This window comes from Phyllopteryx taeniolatus, chromosome 7 (assembly GCF_024500385.1).
Source record: "Phyllopteryx taeniolatus isolate TA_2022b chromosome 7, UOR_Ptae_1.2, whole genome shotgun sequence".
NCBI lineage: Eukaryota > Metazoa > Chordata > Actinopteri > Syngnathiformes > Syngnathidae > Phyllopteryx > Phyllopteryx taeniolatus.
Genome location: NC_084508.1, coordinates 25,477,493 through 25,501,720, shown reverse-complemented (window position 1 = coordinate 25,501,720; position 24,228 = coordinate 25,477,493). Strand labels below are relative to the sequence as shown.

Below are 24,228 nucleotides of genomic sequence, written 5' to 3'. Positions count from 1 at the left end.
CTAGAGTTCCACGCTGGAATTAACTGAGCTCCTTAGAGCGACCTGGGAACTCCCTGCACTTTTTGTTTTTTAACTTTAAACAAAAATATTATTATTATTATTATGTAAAGTAGTAACATTTCAATTATGTTGACATTTTGGAAAACTTTATTTACTATATAAAACTTAAGGGAGGGGTTACACGGTGGGAGACTGGTGAGCACATCTGGCTCACAGTTCTGAGGACCCGGGTTCAAATCCAGCCTCGCCTGTGTGGAGTTTACATGTTCTCCCCGTGCCTGCATGGGTTTTCTCCGGGCACTCTAGTTTCCTCCCGCAGCCCCAAAACATGCATGGAATGTTAATTGAAGACTCTAAATTGCCCATAGGTGTGAATGTGATGTTTGTTTGTTTATATGTGCCCTGCGATTGGCTGCCGACCAGTTCAGGGTATACCCAGAGTCAGCTGGGATAGGCTCCAGCACGTCCGTGACCTTAGTGAGGATATGCAGTAAAGAAAATGGATGGCTGGGATGGAACCTTAAGAAGCTATTTATTTGTTAAAGTTTTCATTTAACTTTGTAAGACATGCTGCTGAGCCTGGGAGGTCGCTGAACTTGTTAGAATTTTAAAACAAAGATGCCTATTGTCTTAGATAAAAAAATAAAATAATAATAATAATATTTTTTTAAACTAACATGTTGCAAATTTGAAAAGTTGTTTAATAAATGTGCTTAAAGGAATTTAAATGAAGCCATATGTTGGCGTTTTTATTATTAAATATTTTGACGCCAATGTTTTCCTTTTTACTGCAAAACAAATATTGGCTCCAATCATCAGTTACCGGCCTCCTTGACTCCTAATAATCGGTTACGGCCCTGAAAAAAACATATTGGTCTATCATTATAAAACACGTCCGAAGAAATGTACTCCATGGTTCACAGATGAAACCAGAGAACTGAAACAAGCTTGAGGGTAAATGGCGTGCGACAAAACTTGAGGTCTTCAGTCAGGCATGGGGGGATAGTTTACTGAAATACAAACAAGCTCTCGTTTCAGCTAAAACTAATTATTTCTCCAAAATAATTTGTCTTCATAAAAATAACCCTTAATACTTTTCGACCCTCTTCCTGGGAATCTCGTTGAAGAGCTGTGTTTTACTCTTAGGACCTCCAATCTTAAAAATTATAAATTTACCACTCTTCTCCGGCGCTGTACCTGCAGGTTTCAAGATAGCTGTTATTCGATCCTTCCTCAAAAGACCCAACCTCGACCCTAAGAGTCTTTGCAATTACAGGCCGGTGTCAAATCTCCCTTTTTTTCCAAAAATTATTGAACTAGATCGCCTCGAAATGCGTATCGGTATTACCAGGGTTGGGCACTGGGTCATGAAACCTCTTAGCCAATGTGGCTAAACAATATAAAAATCTCCTAGCCACACTTGTGTGTAATTACAAACAAAATCATGTTTCTATGGCTAAAGCTTTAGCCACACTTAGCCAGCCCTCGTCACTGGGAAGCCGATAAGCTTTAATGTGGGCCCAATTAAAACTACCTCGTCATCAATCACAAGTATGGCTGAATGATATAGGAAAATACTAAATTGTGAGGGTTTTTTGTTTCTTTTAAACAAATATTGCCATTGCGATTTAGCATGCAATTTTTCAGGAGGAAGTTTTTATCTTCAGCATTATTCCCTAAACACAAGAAATAAATTATTCTATAGTATGACCAGCACAACATTGGATATACCCAACAAATAAACAACTCTTTCCTGTAGGCAAGGCCTAAATGTTATGATGAATTGATGTGAAGAACAAATCTTCTTTTACTATTGAATTTTTAAAAGAAAAACCTTAAATCACAGTCGAATATTGACTTATTAATTTAGCTTCATGCCAAGGACTTTATATAGAATTTTCTCAAATTCAAACTTGTTAGTTGAAGATTTTTTTCCAATATTTTGCTGATGGGCTATTACCCTCAGAATATGGGCATTTATTTCACCATGTTGCCACCCATGCAGTTCACACTCGTAGCTGGCTGCCACTTGCACCCTACAATCGCAAAAACAGGAGGACAAATTTAAAACTTGAGGAATTAAAACAAAAACGGGGCTTTTGTACTTTATGTGCAAACAAAAACAAGCAACACAGTATGGCAGGAACAATGGTGAAGGCACATTGATCATTTTGCATTCTTTGCAGTTCTGGCAGACTATATTTAGAAAATATTTGATCTGATCTAGTCTTATATTACAAAATAAAATTGATTCAATTTCATGACAGTGTGATCATATAGTGTTTTAAATAAAGCATTCTGCTAAAAATAATTTTCCTGGTCCATTTTAAGAATTATGCACTGTATTACAAAATAACACACTCACGCCCATTTACGCAGTGTCCCTGAAAGCGCCTCTCGCACTCATCAGCTGCTGTGCAAACACGAATAGCGGCATCAGCCGCACTGAATCGGTTGTTAAATACGGTGTTTATGATAAACGAAGACACCAAGTATGATGGCTGAACACACTATATAGGAAGCCTTCATATGTCGGTATAAAGGCTTCCTATATAGTGTGTTCACCCGGGTTGCAGCAGTCATACTCGCCGTCTTCGGTGGAGAGAAAGGTCTGTGTTAGAACCTTACACGTCACAGGGGCTCGCCTTGTATTTCACTATGAAATGCTACCACACTTTCGCCATTTTCCATCTTTTGCTCTTGCATTTTTCCTATAAATTCAGCTTCGCCCTTCCCGTACCTGCAACCAAGCTTTGCTTCACTTCCGTCTTTAGGCGACGACATTGTGTCGTCCGTGGAGCAGAGCGAACTATCTGTGATTAGCAGGTTTGCTTTTTAATGTGTATTATGAGGCGCAAAATGCGAATTTTGACTCACAAATAGCAATGCAAAACCGCTTAATTCGAGCCTTGCTTTAATTGGGGCACTGATAAAAGTCCTGTTTTGCCTCAAGTGCATAAATAGAAGTGCGATAAAATTGTTTTTTAAAATAGAAAGTCAGGCGCTAATGTTGTAGTCCTGGTTGTTGCTGTTGTTTTTTGGGTGGGGGGGGGGGGGGGGGGGGGTATTGTCTGGCATGTTGGCAAACCCTTACCCTTCCTCTGGGATGGCTTGGACTACTGTGCGACATTCCCTGGGTGTGTAGATGACTTCAATATCATCTGGGGGAAATTCTATCAGATCTCTAAGGGGTCCTGACTCCACAATTGGAGGGTGAGTGATGAGGTACTCCTCGAAATCCACTGCTTCTACTGCCTCCGTGAGTGGAACCTGGAGAGCAACCAAAGGGATGAAGGGAATGAATTAGTTGAGAACAGTCAACCATCAACAATGTCATGACAATTTGAGTACTGGTATCGTGAAAAGTGCTATGCAAGTTAAATATTTTTACTGCTAATGCAAAGCATATATAGCAAAAACAACAACAGATCCAGACATCTCTGCTATCTTTTCTTCTGCTATCTAAGAATCATCATCTAGAAATTCCAATCCATTATTTTATTATATATTTTAGTTATTGTCGTTGCTCAGGGTAACCACGGTTTCATACATTTTGTTATTTTGTCAGGACAAAAAAGTATCTCTCAGTTAGAAAGGCCTGTCGTTCAATCAATTCACCAAAACATCATCATCAAAACAGTAGGAAGATGTAGAAATGACAAGGAACCCTTCCTCCTCATCACTTTTTTTTTTATTGTTTCCAGTAGCACTTTTCTTTTAGTTCAATATGCTCCTGGAACAAACCTCTCTGTATGCGTTTTGTTTTGTTCTGTTCCATTTCTACGGCAGTAAACTATACTGAACTACTCTGTTGATTGCTGCCCACATAACATTACATGTAAAAAAATAAAACTAATAAAATAAAATAGTGATTAAAAATTTGCCCATACGTATTATTGGCCATATTTACTTCCAAAATGGAAAATTATTGTTAATTTGAAAATGCCCTCAAAAGTGATACATGAGTCAAGGGTGTTTGTCTGTTGAATTTAAGACTCCAATCCATTTCCTTCTGTGTGTGAGACTGTGTGGGTCTGTGAGTTTCTCAGGGAGTTTAGTTAATACAGTCACAGTTCACATAAAAACCAAGGAACATGAAAAGGGCCAGAATTTGCCAGTATTTTTTCTAAAGGCTGTTAAATTTGCTGCTACCCTCTTTAACATATCCTCCCACAAACTGTAGAAACCTTGAATGTGGAATAAAAACTAGAAACGTACAGGCATATCAGATGTCAATAATGAACAGATATGCTTGGACTTCATATAACGATAGATAGGAATACAGCTATCAATTCATTATTTCCATGTGTGTTACTGTACACATTCAGCAAACTCGAGAAATGCAGTGTGACTTAAAAATAGAATGAGTGGAGCCAGAAATCATATCATCGAGCTGAGCACAGCCCCATTAGCACTTTTTTTTAATGTTTCCAAAATACACATAATGGGCGTGTGCATAAATAGAACAGTTATAGCTACGTATACATAAATTTGCAAAACAGTACACTTTTTTAGCTAACAGAATTTTAAAACTAAAGCACAACCACTCTTAAAAACAGAGATAATTACTTTATGTGTGAGTATTTAGGCTGGTTACAAAAAAAATGGTTTAAACAGAAAGCAGCAGCAGATTATGTCTCCAAGTAAGGAGTGTTTTTTAAAAGTAGTTAAGCTTACGCACTGTGTTACTTGTTATGGTCCCAGTATTGAGGTTCTTGAAGAGCTGTGGGGAGCCCCCATACTGACCGGCTATTTGCTTCCTGACCTCCGCTGCCACAGTCCTGCAAAGAAACAAAGCTTCATTAATTACAGTCAGTCAATATTAAGTTGAAGTAATGCGTCTAACTATATAAATATCCATCCATCCATTTTCCAAACCACTTATCCTCACTAGGATCGTGGGTGTGCTGGCGCCTAGCTCAGGTAACTTCGGGAGCATTTCGGGGTATCAGTGTCTTGCTCAAGGACACCACAGCCGTGAGTCCGGGAGATGTTGGCGGATGGTCCAGTCGGGGTCTTTAACCTAGGTCCCCCACGGTGGCAGGCGATGATCTTAACCATTGGGCCACGGCTGCCCAATGGCTGCCAAAATGGCCTATTTTGAGTTCAAAATGGCGAATTTCGCCAAAAGGCGACTGATTTGCATGTATGGGAGGGGGGCGGCCAGTTAAGTCAACTCACTTTGACATGTTTCTTTGGCACCAAAGCACTACTTTGTCTAAATGAAGCTCCTCACATACTTCATCATAGTTCCTTGCCCGTAAAATGCCACAAGATGGCAAAAAAGCACTAATTTTGTTCCTTGACACAAAGATGCCAGTTTTTCAGCATCCTTTTATTATTATTATTATATTTTTAACACATTCACTGCCATTGACGGCTTGAGAAGTCAAATATCCATGTTAACTGGGAAGTCTGGCAGTGAATGAGTTAACAGGATACGAAGCACAAGTATCTGAGGGAACTTCTGAAAGCTTTATCGTTTGGTGCATTTCTGCCTGGTTTTGCATCTGTTGGAAGTTGGCCTCTCGTCTCCGTCCAACACATCCTCCTTACAAACAAACAGTACTTTGGAGTCTAGGAAGAAAAGCTTTCGCTAACGAGCACCAAGTCGGCATCACTCCAATGCTTTAACACTCGGGGCAGGATCTTCCTGAAGGCGAAGACCAACCCGGGGGAAACTACGGCACCACAAGCTAACACTTGCAACATAATGACCCCTTTTTGATTTTTTTAGGGACGCCGAGAGGGGCGGGGGGGGTCTCTTATTGGCTATTTAGACCTCCATAGAATGACTCTCTAACATGGACTTAGTATAAAAATGTCAATTTTATTTTTTTTAAAAACACCTTGGTTTTGTCATACGAGTGTCCAGACAAAGGCCGCTCTGACAGCTACTTTTGTTTGACCCAGTTTTGTATCCACTCTGTCCAGATTGAGCTAAAATTGCTTTCCTCTGATTGGTTGCCTCCGTGTCGAAGACCCACTTGTGAACGCACACGTTTGTTATGTTGACACCGCTGACTCGGGAGCAGAGAGGTAGGCGGATCTTCGCTACTGATGAAGAAAAGGTTGAGAAATTCGAATGACCTGATGTCGTGAGAAAAATGCCGAACTCAGGAATGCGTGGACAACTTTAATTCATATTTCACAAGTTTACTGAGGCATCATAGAGCCAACACAACAGCCCAAATATTAGAAAAAAGTTGGTTTGGTAAAATATGGGACCTTGACACAACACATGCCTATGTGGTGAGATGTTTCAAGTACATACACGTAATGTTACTATGTATTCAAAAATATTTAAGCTTTGATTGATCCTGCTTTCTAACGGAATTCTATATTATTCATGCCAACTTAGAAAAATGTCCCCAAATTGTTTAATTTATCATATGTACTATATTTCATTGAATATGGTTCCTGTAACTAGGTTTGGCTCAGATGGGTCGGGGGCAGGGTGGCGGTGGGATGGGGTGTTTAAAATGTGACTTTTGAGCTGAACATTTTTTAAGAATCCTCAACAAAGAGTTATGGGAAAGAAAGGACCTGAATAGAGAATACTTTTGTAGATACTTAGTATATTGTACACAAGTATAAACAGTAAATGAACAAGTCATTTAAATAGACACATTGCTCCATCTTGTGATCGGATCGGTGATCGTTTTTTTAAACTCGGTGATTGGCCCCAAAAATCCTGATCATGTAAAGCCTAAAATTCATTTTGATCTGAAATCCAAATGTCTTCAGTATGCAACAAAAAAAACAAATGAATTGACCTTTCCGTTCCAATACTTTTGGAGGGGATTATAACTATCTCCGGCAAGACAGTTTAGCCAAACAATTAGGAGCGATCCTGACACGTAGATTGAAACCGGACACAAGGTCACAAACCATCCGAAAAGATAATCATCTCAGGCAAAATTGATCAATTAAGATAGACTCTCCAAATACGACAGTTTATTTTGGTCTACAACTATACATTGCATTAAGATTACTGATACTGAAGATTCAGCATCATGCTTGTTGAATTAAAAACAAACAATTCCTAGATAGATAGATAGACATAGATAGACAGATAGACAGATAGATAGATAGATAGATAGATAGATAGATAGATAAACTCAAATAAACCGGGGAGGGGGGGCATCTGACAGCACAGAGCCCATTGTTAAAGAGATTAGAGATCCATCGGAGGGGCGGGGATGAGATTGTGGTTTGATAGTCTGTAGACATATTCCTAGACCGTATGACATATATTTGCACTGTCCGCCTCACTGTATGTTTGCTGAGATCAGTCCCTTTTGTAGCGATGACAACAGTGTGCTCCTTCATCAATGTAAGATACAAGAGCCAAGACAGCTAGCTGTTCAAACTAACGGTTTTAGTGTTACTCGTGCCATATGTAGCGCTGATCGCATAGACACTATCCAGTATGCCATGTGCTCGATCACTTTACAATCATTCCAACAGGTTTGTACTATGTGTCTTTTTAAGACTTCATTCGGCTCTCTGTGAGTGGGCCTGAGCATCTTTGCGATACGGCTAACAAGCTAGCGGGGCTATGCTGGCGTCTGGGCCTCTTTCCATCAGGTTGCTCCGCGGTGGTCCGTCGCTGACCCACTTGAAAGCGTCAAAGAGTCCGTTTCGGACACGTTTTTACCTGCTTATCTTCTGGGCGAAGGCGCGGCGTTCAGCCATGGCAGTGGCCGCTCTGTGCTTGAGCGAAATTCCCAGCGAGGCAGCCAGCGAATTCCACTCACTCACTACGGCCAACGGGAAAACTAGAGAATGGGAGCTTCACATCTTACCGTAATGGCTGTAATGGTGCACAATAGAACACGCCCACGCAAAATAACCAGTTTGCCGAACTTTTAGTTCAAATGTATTTCAATTGAATATATATATATCTATATCTATATATCTATATATATATATATATATATATATATATATATATATAGATATATAGATTATAATATAATATTGTCAAGAATTGACATATTATAATATAGATAATATATATAATAGATAATATATCCATCCATATATCCATATAATATAATATATATATCCATCCATCCATCCATCCATCCATTTTCTGAGCCGCTTCTCCTCACTAGGGTCGCGGGCGTGCTGGAGCCTATCCCAGCTGTCATCGGGCAGGAGGCGGGGTACACCCTGAACTGGTTGCCAGCCAATCGCAGGGCACATAGAAACTAACACCCATTCGCACTCACAGTCATGCCTACGGGCAATTTAGAGTCTCCAATTAATGCATGTTTTTGGGATGTGGGAGGAAACCGGAGTGCCCGGAGAAAACCCACGCAGGCATGGGGAGAACATGCAAACTCCACACAGGCGGGGACGGGGATTGAACCCCGCACCTCAGAACTGTGAGGCTGATGCTCTAACCAGTCTCCACCGTGCCGCCTATATAAATATATATATAATATATAATATATATATATATATATATATATATATATATATATATATATATATATATATATATATAATATATATATTTTATATATATATAGTATATATATATATATATATATAATATATATAAATATATATATATATATATATATATATATATATATATATATAAATATATATATATATATATATATATATATATATATATATATATAAATATAAAAATGGCGGCACGTTGGACGACTGGTTAGAGCGCCAGCCTCACAGTTCTGAGGACCCGGGTTCAATCCCCGGCCCCGCCTGTGTGGAGTTTGCATGTTCTCCCCGTGCCTACGTGGGTTTTCTCCGGGCATTCCGGTTTCCTCCCACATCCCAAAAACATGCATGAATTGGAGACTCTAAATTGCCCGTAGGTGTGAACGTGTGCACGAATGGTTGTTTGTTTATATGTGCCCTGCGCTTGGCTGGTGACCAGTTCAGGGTATACCCCACCTCTGGCCTGAAGATTGCTGGGATAGGCTCCAGCAAGCCCACGACCCTCGTGAAGATAAGCGGAACGGAAGATGAATGAATATACTATATTTATACTTTTATATATACATTCTCACTAAATATATTTCCAAAGGTACTATTCACATGAAATTTTCAATAACCCAAGTAATCCATACATACAAAGAAAGTAGGACAAATAAGATCAGAAATTAAGTTGTGTGAAAAAATGTGAAATGACACAGGGAAAAAGTGTTGAACACATGAAGAAAAGGAGGTGCAAAAATGTATGGAAAGCCAAGACAACACCTAAACTCTATCAATAATCAAAGAGCAATCTAGCCCGTTGTCAGTGCAAATGAATATCAGCTGGTTCAGTGCTAATTGATGACCTACAAAAAGGTCTCATTGCCAAGGTGTGAGTCAAGACACATCTCATGATGAGTAAGAACAGAAAGCTTTTTCAAGACCATCACAAAGTAATTGTTGCAAAACATAACAATGGCATTCGTTACAGGTGCATATCTAAGCTTCTGAATGTTGCATTGAGCACGGTTGGGGCCATAATAGGTAAGTGAAAAGCCAATCATACCACCATAGATTTTCCTCGATCAGGTCCTCCTTTTGCTGAACAACATTTGGACAAGCCAGTTGAAAATATAGTCTGGTCTGATGAGAGCAAAATGTAACTCTTTGGATGCCATTATGCACTCCACGTTTGGACGATAAATGGTACTGCACATCACACGAAAAACACCATACGAACAGTGAAGTTCGAAGGTGGGAACATGATTGTGTGGAGCTGCTTATCAGCAAATTGTACTGGTAAACTTCACACTATTGAAGCTAGGATGAATGGGCAAATCTACTGAGACAATTCTTGACAAAAATCTGCTACCACTCTGCTATCTACTACTTAGATAATAAAAATGAAACTAGGGTGGACATTTCATCAGGATAATGATCCAAAACACAGTGCCAAGGAAACTCTTAATTGGTTTCAAAGAAAACAAATAAAGCTGCTAGAATGGCCCACCCAATCACCTGACTTGAATCCAATCGAAAATCTATGGAAAGACTCAAGGTCCATAAAAGAAGCTCACGCAACCTTCAAAATTTGAAGACTGCTTGTGTGGAGGAATAGGCCAAAATCACACCAGAGCAATGCATGTGACTAGATTTTCCATACAGGAGGTGTCTTGAACCGCTCACTGCGAACAAAGGATTTTGTATAAAGTATTAAATAAATACTAGTTAGTGTGTTCGATACTTTTTCCCTTTCTAGCATGAACTCCTTCCCCCACTATATAATGAAAAAGTGACGTCCTTCCATTTGGCTATGCTGCTCAGTTGTGATTTAGCGTTGCTTAGCTTCCATAAGACCCATTTACCGGTGCAGCGTGCAGTTAGCAAGCTATCGATGGCTACAGCCCGAATTTGCGTCTTCGCTGGTTGACTCAATTTTACAGAACCAGCTCGGTGATGTTATTTAAGCTCCAAAAAAATGAGGAAATAACAAAGCGATGGATTGAGCACCTCATTGCTAGAGACAAATGTAAGGAATGACACATCTTGATGAACTGTCAAACTACTTGATGCTCAAATAAAATGAGACAAAAGGCCAATGTTGTTTGGTCAATTGAGTAAAATCCAGATGAAATCTTCAGTTGCTGAATCAATCTCTTTCAAGTTGGGAAACTGCACATATTTTCAACAACTTGACAACTAACCTTTAACATGGAAAACATAGCATAGATTCAAATTTAAAGAAATGCGCAATTAATATTATTACAAATGATAATAGCAAATACTCCCTCCACTGGCTAGTTGGTATACTGCTCGCTCTCTGTTAGAGTGGGAGTAAATTTGTCAAATGTGACCCCAGAGAACTCTGGAAACATGTTTAAACGACCCAAAACTGTGGGGAGCACAAGGAAGTAAAAAAAAAAAGAGGGAAAATGGGCGAAAGATAAGTTGTTACATTGACTAAAAACGCGTTGTTTTGGTACAGTAAATGGTCAAAAGCAAGTGCTGTGGAAGAATTTCATTATGGGCTTCGGTGGGTTTAAGCACCGCCTGTGCACCGCCCACTCGGGTATGCGTTAGTGCAAACGAGCCTCCACAGACTTCCGTCGCCTTTTGTTTGTCGCAAACATCGCGAGATCAGCTGACCTACCCTCTGCTACTTCCTCAAAATGTAAACATTAGCTTTTGCCAGTCATATGTTTCACGGTACTGCAAGCTATGAGAGGCATAGAACTGATTACACACAATTCTTGGTCGTCAGAATGCGACATTACCTTTGAGTAAAAACACGCCTTGACCGAATTAAGGTAATGGCATTCTCAGAGTAAATGTGCGCGTTATAGTGGCATGAGTTTTGTTTCTTAGCGTTTGCTTGTTTGTTTGTTTTCCTAAACACGGCACTGTACACGGTCTACCAGCGTTTCTCTGAGGTGTTGGAATGGGTTATATCCCTCTGTGGTACAAATGGAGAATAAAGGGAGTGACGAGGTGGAAAAAATGAAGACCAAGTTCTTTTCCGTGTGGCACAATGTGAAGTACAGTAAGTGAGCTTGAGGTCAAAACGCGCGCACACACACACACACGCACACACACACACACAGTAAGTGTGACTCAAGACTCGGTGTGTACTGTTGAATTTTTGCAAACCTTTTTTTTTTTTTTTTTTTTCGTTACTGCAAATTGTAAGCCAAGCTGAGCCTGTGATACATTGTCTGTATTTTTTAAATATATTTTAGGTTGGGCTCTGAAGGCAAAGACCTCATTCAGCCGAAATTCCCCTGTGGTTCTTCTGGGAAAGTGTTACCATTTTAAGGCTGATGGTATAGTATGTTGCACAGCTTATGAACCTGTTTCTTTTTCAATTTATTGTTCTTGCTTTGTAGGGTTGGCATTAGTTTTTAATATTTCCTTGTATTTTCAACAACTGTTAAGGAAATTTCTTCGTAGCTAAAATGAGAATGTTCTCAGATGATCTAACATAACACATTGTGACAACTGATTGAAGAGATCACATGCATTATAACTTTGCAGTAACTGTGTACAGTATCGTGATACACAACAGCAATATAGTTATATTATATAGTTGCAGGGATCTCGTTTGATGTGCGTCCCGCATCTCAGATGCACAAAAATTAGCGGGGACGCATAAAGCACAATCAGTCTGCCTCTTCAGACGCATGGCTTAGTACGCTGGTGTGGGGCTGGAAATCTGACGTATGATTATTATTTTTTTGGATGAGACAGAACTCTAGAGTGCGACTAATTTGGTCTCTTATGCGCCCAAGTTTCTGAATGGTGCAGCAAAAAGCAAAAAAAAAAAAAAAAAAAAAGAGTTGTACAGGTGCCCAGTCATTTGAGGAAGAAAAACAATTTCCGCGACTTGAAAGCAGACACACGATGGGTTTCATTGTGGTCTCTAAACCAATCAGATAGCGAAGAGCAGGTACCTGTGTGTGTGTGTGCTTGCATGCGTGTGTGTGCACGCATGCGTTTGGCAATGGGGAGTTTACCAACTCGGGTACACAAAGCTATGTTTTCTGACGGCGAGCTGGTAGCTGCACAGTTAATGGAATTAGTTCCAAAGCCTAACGCCACCGCAACGATGTGGAAACATTTTGGATTCAAGCCACATGAACGCGGCCGTTCTGCTAACACCAACGAGCTGGTATGTCAAATTTGTATGAATTCGCAACAAAGACAGCACAACTTAAAACCTCAAAGTGACAAAATCAATTTGAAACACAACCGTCCCACCCAATTTCTTCAACTGGGAACAAAAAACATGGTGGGACATCTCTTGTTTTCAGTCAGCTTGCAATTATGGAACACTTTGCCTCACAGTGCAAATACAAACATGAATATGGCGCATGTTTGCTCACGTTTTATACAGTTTAGCGTTACAATTGTAAACAGATGTAGTTAATGAACGTGTTGACAAAGCAGCTTTTAAAGAAAGGCTGCAGACTTTTAAAACAGGTTGCTTTGCTCTACTTGTGTTGTCATTAATGTTGCTACTTGGCACTTTTTCTTAACCAGCTGGAAACTGGATTGGCAGTATATTGCCTGTTAAGGCATTAATGACTCTTTATACCTCTGTGCCAAATTTTTATATTTGTAGAAGTGCAATTTTTGGGAACAGAGCCTCAGTCTGTTTTATTTATATATTTTTAATCTAAGATATTGTATTTATTGTTCAATATTACATTGTCAATGTTTATTATTCTTAGAATTATAATTAAAAGTGAATTGTCTTCAAAAGGATGTACTTGAATTATTCCCCTCTAATATCATTATATGAGTGGCATAAAAACATCAACAATACTATCGCTTGTCGTCGTAGTTTTTGGGAAAATATATCGTCCTGAAAAATTAAACGCATAATATACTGAGAGAGAACAAGAGCACAGGATAGCGCAAAATATTGTACAAACGGTAAATGAAAAAAATAGAGTAACACCTGTAATAAAAATCTGCAATACAGAGGGACCGCAAAGCAAGAACCGTGATATAGCATAGGATTACTGTATCACTATTCCGTGATGATAAATTCCAGGGACTCAGTGTTCCTGGGTTTGGAGTCATTGGTTCCATGACATGGGCATCCTGGGCCTCACATAGTCTCAAGTGTAAAATGATCTATGAGTTGTATCAACTATTCTGTCTATTCAAAGATAATAACGTTCAGTTTTGATTGACAGTGCCAGAGGGGTATTCATTTACTAATATTTGTTATTATTGTTGTTGTAATTTGCAGTGGTGTACAACTGCACTGCACAGACTCGCACATGTAATTGATTCATATTTACCAAAATATCAAACACAGCTCTCATTGCTGTGAAGTACTGGTTGGTAAGATAGTATCCATCCATCCATTTTCTGTATCATCTGTTTGCATTTGACATGAGTTATTATACAGTATAATAATAAGCATTAATTGGTTTGACAAGGTTACACACAGTTGGGTAAACCCAGCAGATAATTTCTAGATGACACCTTGACAAATAAGGTTTGGTCATCGGCCTGAGCCTTGTTTTCCCTAGATGATGACGATGTCTCAGAAGCCTGCTTGGAAGCGCCGGATAAGGACTCAGTCATGGGAAATATAGAGGATTTCCGGAGGGATTTTGGATCTCGTGTATGGCTAACATATAGGGAAGAGTTTTCCCCTCTACCTGGCTCTCTTCTAACATCCGACTGTGGCTGGGGCTGCATGCTTCGGGCTGGACAGATGATGTTGGCTCAAGCACTTATTCTGCACTTCTTGGGCAGAGGTAAGTTGTTTTATCGTACCTAATTCCCTCTACTGACTCCTTTTAATGTTTTTCCTTGCTTGGAACTGGACATAGTGGTAAATCACTTTCTACAAAAAATATATAGAATTTTAAGGAATTTAAAAAAGTACAGTACATTCAGAGGTGTGTAGTAATGAGCTATATTTACCCCACTGCATTTGGTTCACTGTCTTTCTGGATGAATTGTAGTTGTCAAAGAGGTATTAATGCAACATATTTTTTACTTTAGTATTTTTTGTTTTGTTTTGAAGAAACGCAACTTTAACTCCGTTATATTAAGCTACATTCTGCTCGGTACTTGTAGTTTTATCTACAGGTATTCATTATTACGAGCGCAATCTGTTTTGCTTTGTGCATTTCACCAATCAAACATAACAACTTGTGACGTTTGACTCCATCCATCCATTTTCTTTACTGCTTATCCTCACTAGGGTCGTGGGCTGCTGGAGCCTTTCCCAGCTATCTTCAGGCGGGAGGCGGGGTACACCCTGAACCGGTCGCCAGCCAATCGCAGGGCACATAGAAACAAACAACCATTTGCACTCACATTCACGCCCACGGGCAATTTAGAGTCTTCAATTAACCTACCATGCATGTGTTTGGGATGTGGGAGGAAACCGGAGTGCCCGGAGAAAACCCACACAGGCACGGGGAGAACATGCAAACTCCACACAGGCGGGGCCGGGATTTGAACCACGGTCCCCAGAACTGTTAGGCAGATGTGCTAACCAGTCGTCACATGGCCTCACGTGATCTCCACAGCTTCCTTTTTTAGTTACAAAGATTTTTTACGAAGCTCGGATTGTTTTCTTCCAATATATCCTGACAACATTGTATTGTGAGTTACTCAGCCATTCCCACCCAACATGCATCAGTCCTGTTATTGAATACTGCTCCAGGGTGCTTAGTGCTCAGGGGTAGCTATTCTGCCTCTCAACCAAAGTCAGATAGGATAGGCTCCAGCGTCCATTTGAGCCCGAACAGGGATAAGCAGTATTCCAAATGGATGGAGTGACAGATCTGAGACACTATTTTTCTTTCGGGATTCTCACCTGGAATCGGAAAGCTGTCCCATTCGGTATTTGAATGAATTCTTTACCACTTTGTCTGATCTATTGACTCCTAAGTGTCCTCGACTTTATGAGTCCTCATAACGAGATGGCATGCCATTTTAATGCGGTCATTTAGAAAACAGTATTTATAACGGGCTCTTCTCTCTGTTGTAAAATATGCCATCAATGAAATATTTCTCAGTGAAATGACTAATGGGCTTTTAAGGATATTTATTGATCAATTTCACTTTGATTCTCTTTGGATCAAGGTCATATTGTTAATGCTTTAAATTTGACTCTTCCATTTTATATCCTGGAACAATTCCATTTTCTCTACATTCATCTCCACCCTGTTTGTAAGGAGAAGATGCAATTAAAGTGAAACACTGTGTCATTCAAATGTATAATTAGATACCTTTTTGGTTCTCTGGATTGCTCAAGGTTCATATAAAGTTCTGAAAGACTATATTTTTAATGGTGAAGTTAAATATATAACTTGAAAGTTCAGGATCAGGAAGCTCTCACAAAGACCTGGTCAAATTATTACCTCTCATTACTTTTCATAATTAATACCTATATAGCAGACAGAGGAAAAGAAGACCTTGAGTTTTATGTATACATTTTATGAATTTTCTCATTTTTAAGCTAGTCACTCCATAACTCACGTTAGAACCGAAGTACGCCAGTCCCAAATGCTATACATAAACAAATTATATAATTAATGGCAACATGAAACATTTGTGAAAAAAAATATGGCATATGCCTTTATCAGGTAATCTGACAAACACATTCACATTATGTATTTCATGATTTCCTTTAAGATTGGATGTGGTCAGAGGCACTACAGCTCCAGCGTTTGGACGCCGAGACATGGACCACCACTGCAGCCAAGCGCCTGGTCGAATTCCTGGGAGCCTCGCTACAGGGCACCTTCAACAGGCCCTCCAATCCTGAATCATCAGCCATACATCAGGCTCAGGCTCCATGGTCAGCAGAGGAGGCAGATGCCCACTTAAAAGAAATGTACCACCGGACACTGGTTTCATGGTTTGGGGACAACTCCTTTGCTCACCTGGGTCTGCACAGACTGGTGCATTTAGGCCTGACATTGGGGAAACAGGCCGGGGACTGGTATGGACCTGCTGCTGTAGCGCACATTCTCAAGTAAGTTGATAGCGTTAAGGGAAAAAAAATAAGTTCATAGTTAGATGCACACTTTTAACAATTTTTGCAAGAGTAAATGGGTGTTATAATGTGACCCGTTATTTAAAAGGATCATTTCTCAGAAGTTCAAGATACTTTACTGTTGAAGATACTTTTGTGTTTAAATGTTTAATAGTCAATAAATAGCAACACTTACATATCAATCCTGAATACCAACTGCTAAGATAACAGCTAACTGTTAAATTTCACATGCAAACTATGGGTATTGGGCGGCACGGTGGATGACTGGTCAGCCCATCCGCCTCACAGTTCTGAGGACCTGGGTCCAGATCTGCGCACGCCTGTGTGGGGTTTGCATGTTCTCGCCGTGGGTTTACTCTGGGTACTCCGGTTTCCTCCCACATCCCAAAAACATGCACGGTTGGTACATTGAAGACTTTAAATTGTCCGTAGGTATAAATGTGAGTGCGAATGGTTGTTTGTTTCTATGTGCCCTGCAATTGGCTGGTAACCACTTCAGGGTGTACCCTGCCTCCCGCTCACAGTTAGCTGGGTTAAGCTCCAGCATACCCGTGACCCGAGAAAGGATAAGCGTTGGAGAAAATAGATGGATGGACTTTGGGTATTGCTCACTCTCTCCAACTCTCTCTGTATCCCCCTACTCTTGTAGGAAGGCTATGGATGAAGTGAAGGACTCTGCATTAGCTGGTATAACTGCTTATGTCTCCCAAGATTGTACAGGTACAGTATGAAAAATGGCCTTGCTTTTGACAAAATACAATGGGCACTTTGCCAGAATTGGTGCTACTTTTTACACCATTTCTACTTGCCTTCAGAGACGCTGTGAAGCTGCTGAGCGTGGTCAAAGTGTCATTGTATTTATTTATAAAAATAAAAAATACAAAAAGGAAAAAGTCTTTCCTAACCTGAAGTAGCGTGCGTGTGTGTATGTGTATATATATTATATAACGCCCAGTTAGGTACTGTTAGAGAGGTATTCTTTTAACAATGTTTATTTTTGTGGCTATAATTTGCAGTAGTTAATTGCATTATATTATACTGAGGGGGTCTTTTTAAAATTGTATTTCTGTAACATATTTAACCACAATTACAAAGTAACCGATTCATTGTCAGGCCGATAGAGTATCACTGATAAATCGACATCTGTCAATATGTAACTGATGCAATAATAGCAATGTGATAAGAGGCCGCCATCTTGGTGGAATTTTCTAAAAAAGAAAAACCACGGAATGAGAATTTCTAATGCCTCTAAATTTTTTCATCACAAATAAATTCACGAAAAAACAATTGATATCTAAAGTACATGACCTGCAGCCCAATCTCTTTTGACAAATGTTAAATTTGCGTAATTTAAGTTCCATTTTTTTAGGGCAAGAAGTAACACAGAAACGTCAAGGTAATTTTTAGGAGGTCAGCTCAGAGAGCACTGGAATTTTGGCCCACATTAGCTTAATGGTGGATATTATTGACTGAAACTCATCAACTAATTGGGGAGTAGCAGACGAAACAAAAACATTGGTTCTGGTTGTGGAAATTCGTACGAGGATGCCAAATATGTCATAAAATGTGGCTTTACTGGGTCAGCGCTGACATTCCATGCCGGTTCAGTATATTCCCTTAAACTCAGCAACTGTTAATATCCAAAAGTGCTTTTGCAAGCAGATGTGTGTGCGGCACATTCACTTTGTTCATATATCCTTGGGTCAGGTTGAATTAAAAAAAAAAAAAAGAAACACGGATTCCCTTAAATTATGAGTGATTTATTTATTTTGTGTACCTCAGTTTATTGTATGCTTTCCTCTTCCACTAACCAAGCACGAAACCCTCTTTTAAATACAGAAAATTAGATGCGTCGGTCGTGGCCACCCCACGATCGCTACTTGAAGTCACTATGAAAAAAAGAAAACAGACGAGAATGTTGTCCTGGTGTAATTTTCCTTGCTTGTGGTTTTTAGTAAATTGTCAACAATTGTGTAGTCTTGTAGTTTTGACCGAAGAATGAGTGATCGTGAACTAATGTCATCAAGTAGCTATGCATGAGACTATCGGAATCGTGAATTTGCTTGAATAATAAAACTCGCGTCATTCAGCAAAATATTCGGTATGAGTAAGCTTTTGAACAATGCAGTCATTTTGTGTGGAGATAGACAGACCCTATGAATCCATGCTTAATCCTTAAAAACCGTAAGTGCTTGGACGTTGACTCACTTTTAAATAATCGACTATATATACTGTATTATCTACTCAAGATAACAGCTTTAAATATACACAGTCTTTTGCATTATACTTTCCTTAATGCAAATAAGAATTTTCGACCATTTATAAGGGCTATTTCCCAAGATATTGTTGTAAAGTTACAAAAGACTATCTTAGTCTAGTTGTAGAAGTAATGAAGTTATACTGTTTTACTCTCATTTGGGGATTTTAGTCCAGATTCTCTGGAACCATCATCAGATTTTCAAAATTCTTGCTGCGCTGTACTCAGGTTGAAGTGGCCATTTCAACCAGACTTTGCATTTTGACATATTGTCGTTTTGGGGAAATCTTGTCACATTGCTAATATTGCTGTGGCTTTGTAAAAGTCAAGGAGAGCGTTCTAGTTTTTTTTCACTTAAGTTTTTAGAGAGCATCACATTGTGTTTTAAAATCGTGTAAGTTGCATCTTTGTGAAATAAACCAAGATATATATGCAACTGGTAATTGCCATGTCCAGCATTATCTAGTAAAAGAGTTTTGTAAATTAACTGTGTGATAAACAAAGATATATGCAACTGTTAATTCAAATGTTTCCTATTATCTAATTTAAGATTGTTATACAGTATTTTAAAGTTGTGTAAATTATCTTTGTGATAATTGTATGTATGTATGTCTGTTGTGGCCGGTCAGTGTTTGTTGTGCATTGTAGAATGTCTTTGTGATTAAATGTGTAACTTGCATAACACCTAATATTACAAAATACATCAGAAAGATAGGAATAACTACAAAACTATTGTAATGTTTGCCCTATTGATCCTCTCTAGTGTACAGCGCTGATGTGATTGACAGCCACAGGGCACCCAAAGCTGAGTGGCTGTCGGCTGGTACATCAGATGACCTGCCCCCTCACCAAAAAAAACAATCAGCATCTGCGTTCACCCTGCCAGACAGTCAAGCTGTTATCATTCTCATCCCTGTACGACTGGGAGGGGAAAAGATCAACCCCGAGTATTTTAATTTTGCAAAGGTGAGCTCTACATACATGTACATATTGTAGATTGGGTTTCATTTTAGGTCATGAATGCCCATAATATCGGGGAAGAGAGGCCAGTGGATGCAGGAGTAAAATGAAGCTCGAATAACTATTAATAAATTCTATAGTAGTTGTTTTGTCAATAAAGGATGACGATAAGGAAAAAAAAAACTTTTGTGATACCTGTGTTTTCTTCATTACATAGCGAATACTAAGTCTGGAGTACTGCATTGGCATCATTGGAGGGGAGCCCAAGCAAGCCTGCTACTTTGTAGGATTTCAAGGTGAGTGTTTGCTCAATGTAAAAGAAAAACTGAGCGAGAGAGAGAGAGGTTGGTATGAATAGCAGGTTGTTTTGCATATTATACCTTTTCTTATATGAGACTATAAAGCAAGTTAATATATTCCTGTTTGCACATGGAAAATGCAGAGAGGAAGCAAGTGAAGCAGGGCTTCCTTTATTCCCTCTGACCCATCAAAGCCTCAGCCATTTATCACAAGTAAACCTCCCAAGTTGTGGGAAGTAATTGATTTCCATAGGAGGCATGCATTAAATTTCTTCCAGACCCCAAAGTGAGCCACTCTTCATCACCTTCAGGAGCTGGGAGGAACCTTCAGTTGTACATCTTGGCAGTCAATATTTACGCATTTACATTTTCGCAATGTGATATACAGTGTTGAATGATGTCTAAATGACAAGCAATACATTCTTTCTGCCAAGGCACAGCTCACCTCTGCATTCATCATATGCAAATGGTCGCATATAATTGCATGTTTTTGAAAGTAATCCTCACGCCCAGCAGACCCCCCAACACATGCTCAAAATTAAATGAAAAGCTTTTTTGTGGGTGTTAAGAATATGCTTGTAGAAACTCATTTGATTATGCAGAATCTTATCCCCCAGTGGTAGATATTAAAAAGCAGTAACTTTGTGGGAAGCATATTCGATTCAACAGAACAGCATGCAGGTGACTTTGAGCGACCCTCCATAGAAATTGGTGGGAGGGGCTTTTTTGTAATGATCCAATGTTTTTAAATAACTTGTCTTATGTTTTGTCCTTGCAGATGACAGCTTGATTTACATGGACCCTCATTACTGTCAGTCTTTTGTGGATGTCAGCACCAGCGATTTCCCTCTCCAGGTAATGGAAAAATACACTAAGAAGCTGAATAGAAGCCCAGTAATGGGAATGATTTGAATGTAATCATTCCTGTTAGTACTTAATGGTATGAATCTTAAAGCAGACCATCACTCAATTTCAGTACATCTGCTAATTTACACACACTGGCTACTTGATTAGATACACTTGTCTAATTGAAAACATTCTGAAACTAATTGCTAATTTTATATCCTTTATCAACTTATTTTTCTCATTATTAGTATTATTTTTACTAGAACCTAAATTTTACCTAATTAACCATTGGGTGATTCTAAAGTACATGAAGCAAATGCTCATAATATTTTTAAGGATGGCGCAGTGGTTAGCACATCTGCCAAACATTTCTGAGGTTTGTTCAAATCTGTCCCTAGGTACTCTCGTTTTCTTTTCCACATTCCAAAGACATGCTTTTTAGATATCTGGAGACTCTAAATTATCCATAGTTGTGAATGTAAATGTGGATGGTTTTGTGCCCTGTGATTGGCAACCAGTCGAGGGTGTACCCCACTTCTTGCCCAAAGTCAGCTGGGAGAGGCTCCAGCACACCCACGACCGTAATGAGGATAAGCAGTACAGAAGATGGATGGATGGATATATTTGAAACTTTATGAGAGGGGGAAACTATTAAAGACCCTGTTAAATTAAAATGGATTGAAATCAAAATGATGCATTATTATCTAAGGAACTGTTTTGATCCTGCTTTTATGTTGGATCTGATTAGATTCTAAATATGTGCTTCATGTTGAGATTACATGCTACTCACATATGTGAAGCAAACACAGCAACGGGACAAATGCTTACAAGATTGGCACACATCTCAATATACAAACTTAGTTTCATGCGTTTTATTTATACAGTACACAACAGTGTTGTGCTGTAAATGTGTTGACACTGTGAGAGCAGATAAATAGGATTTCATCACATATATTTGGTCCTTCAGCTTGAGGAATATTTGAAAGATGTACTCTGTCTTCTTTTGTCTAGTCCTATCATTGTCCCTCACCAAAGAAGATGCCTTTCACTCGGATGGATCCAAGCTGCACCATAGGATTTTACTCCAGAAGTGTCCAAGACTATGAGAAAATCACCCAAGAGCTGTCTCAGGTGAGAAGGCATTCAACTATTTCAGAATTATTATATTGTCATTCCTAAATATTAATGGTTTACCCATTCACAGTCATTCTCAAGTTAGCCACTAGGTGTCAGCATTGAGCCATGTATCTTGTCCTGTCCGATCCTGTCGGTTAAGAAAGTCGGGAGCTCCAAAAGAATCCTCCATCCCTTTATTTGGGATGTATATATATTGAAAAAAAAAAAAGTTTCCATGTCTGGATAAATAAACGTCAGAATAATCAAAATTGCATTATAAGCCACCTAAAGTAACTTCACAAGGATAGCGAGAGAATTCTTTCCAGTTGGGAAGAAAGTGTGCAGTATTTTGTAACATGAACACCTTGGAAACATTGACCTGTTGTGGTTTCAGGTTCTGCAGCCATCAGCAAGCGACAAATACCCAGCGTTCACTATTGTGCAAGGTCATGGTAGAGATTACGACCTGTCGACCCTAGAAAAGAGAGAATGGCCCTTCATCCGTGACCCAAGGAGGACAATCACCACTGCTGGGGACTTTGTGCTTCTTTGACAGAACAGTTTATATCAGTGAACATGGAACTTGCCCTCAAGCCTTGGCTTAGACAGATGTGACATTAAACCTTTTAAAACTGGATGTCCCTGAAAACACTTTCTTTTCACTGATTGGTGAACAGCTGGATTTTAACAGTATAAGTTTGCTAAAATACTTTGGTTTGTCACAGGACATTTTTAGAGCTCTGCTGAATTATCTGACCTATTTTTAAACTAAACTGCAGAAGAGGAAGATGGTTGAAGTGCACACTTGTTATATTATTTTATTTTTGCCAGCAGACATTTCGGTGTTATAGAATAACTATAGTTCAGTACCTTCACAGTTACATCAGCTTGTAAAATAAAGAAAATTAAGTTTCAGTCCCTGCAGTATTTATACAACTTGTGTTTGTCATGATTTGTATTGGACTGAAAGGAATATGATTAAAAAGGCTTGAGTAATGCCAATTAACATTTCCAAGCCCTCTCCAAAAACATCTCAGCTAATATGATGCACATTTTCGGCCATAAGAAAACAATTCACCATATTTGGGGGGGGCAATCCTTTAATTTTTCTATCGTGTTACACTGGAGCTTTCTTATATGCTGTTTTGCATTTGCATGGTTTAGATATGTATTAAACAATATTCATTTAGAAATTTTTAATAAATATTTTTTTCAGTGAAAGTGACTAGTGTTTAGAGTTTGTCAAGTGCTATGTGTTATAACTCACCAATCATTCATTGTTTAAAAAAAAGTGTGAATCTAAAGTTTAAAATTACCTTGTACTGCAGCTGAAGTGACGCACTGGTGATATCGCACTTCTATCAAAAGATGATACTAGAGATTGTTTGCATATATATATATATACATTTGAAACATTTTGTTATTGTCTTTGAAAAAATAACAATACTGCTCTTTCAGTGCATGCTGTAAATAAAAGCACAAACTGCTCTGCTAAAAAAACAAACACCTTCAGTCATTTTTAAGTATGCCACAGTAACTTGACCATGTACACTAATTCTCAAATATAGTGAACAAACCTATTGCATCCCTTTCTTGATTGCAACTACTTCATATCTGTTAACAAATATTGCCAGCAATACTTATAAAGTAATCTTTGCAAAAATGAATTAGCAATACTTGCTGGAATGTCAAATGTTTTAAACTGCAGTACCATAAACTTGCTACCATGTCCATGTGAAAACCTGGAGAAACTCTGCTTGAATAAACATAGTTCACTTCATTTTCATTGCTTGCAAACTTACTCAATTTGCAACGGTGCATTCAATCTTTTTCACAGCAAGTCAAATGCAGTAGATTAAAACTAATCGTATGTGCTAACCATCTCTCCAGGCCATTAACCAGGCACCAGAAAATATGTGACCCAGTGACACCGACGGCAACTGTGTTCTGTTTTGGAGGAAAAGAAAATATCCTTGTGTTCTGTTACTATGGCGAATATGTCTGATGCCCTCTCAGATTGAGCTATGCCAGACTGTTTTGCTGTACAATACAAATTCTTGTATTATGATGAGGCGAGCTTTTTAAAGGCGGGAAATGCCCCTTCTGCGGGAACGCCAGGCCAAGGGTGAGGATTGATGAAAAGTAGAATCCTTCATCTGTTCTCCTCCTTACCACAGAGAAGCAATTGCAGAGCACATAAAGGCATCATTTAGATCGCCTGTCTGATCTATGTGTTTCCTCCTTGGTTGTTTTTAGCCGATGAC

General features: G+C 39.0%; 2 protein-coding genes across 29 annotated transcripts in view; one reads left to right on the top strand and one right to left on the bottom strand.

The window, feature by feature from the left end:
* dock7 (dedicator of cytokinesis 7) overlaps positions 1-7,826 on the bottom strand; it is a 96,004-nt gene extending 88,178 nt beyond the window's left edge. For 20 of the 25 annotated variants that reach the window (XM_061780051.1, XM_061780052.1, XM_061780053.1 and 17 more), the window contains exons 1-3: positions 7,661-7,818; positions 4,682-4,781; positions 3,095-3,270 (exon numbers count right to left, since the gene is read on the bottom strand). In XM_061780051.1, coding sequence (XP_061636035.1) covers positions 3,095-3,270; positions 4,682-4,781; positions 7,661-7,698 — 314 coding nt within the window. In that variant the 5' untranslated portion in view covers positions 7,699-7,818. Of the gene's footprint in view, positions 1-3,094; positions 3,271-4,681; positions 4,782-7,660 lie in introns of all 25 variants that reach the window. The other 5 variants (XR_009789456.1, XR_009789457.1, XR_009789458.1 and 2 more) reach the window with 2 other exon arrangements.
* A 3,261-nt stretch (positions 7,827-11,087) lies between these two features.
* Positions 11,088-23,185, top strand: atg4c (autophagy related 4C, cysteine peptidase). 4 transcript variants are annotated; one of them, XM_061779426.1, is made up of 11 exons: positions 11,088-11,264; positions 11,376-11,497; positions 11,694-11,777; positions 13,998-14,228; positions 16,123-16,465; positions 17,136-17,206; positions 19,507-19,709; positions 19,921-19,999; positions 20,781-20,857; positions 21,860-21,979; positions 22,359-23,185. In XM_061779426.1, exons 2-11 carry the CDS (start codon positions 11,422-11,424, stop codon positions 22,515-22,517), a joined length of 1,443 nt encoding a protein of 480 aa, XP_061635410.1. In that variant the 5' UTR covers positions 11,088-11,264; positions 11,376-11,421; the 3' UTR covers positions 22,518-23,185. The 4 variants fall into 4 exon arrangements, with proteins under 4 accessions (XP_061635410.1, XP_061635411.1, XP_061635413.1 ...); XM_061779427.1 differs by lacking the exon at positions 11,694-11,777 and having other exon boundaries at positions 11,089-11,264; XM_061779429.1 differs by lacking the exons at positions 11,376-11,497; positions 11,694-11,777 and having other exon boundaries at positions 11,091-11,264.
* Positions 23,186-24,228: the final 1,043 nt, after the last annotated feature.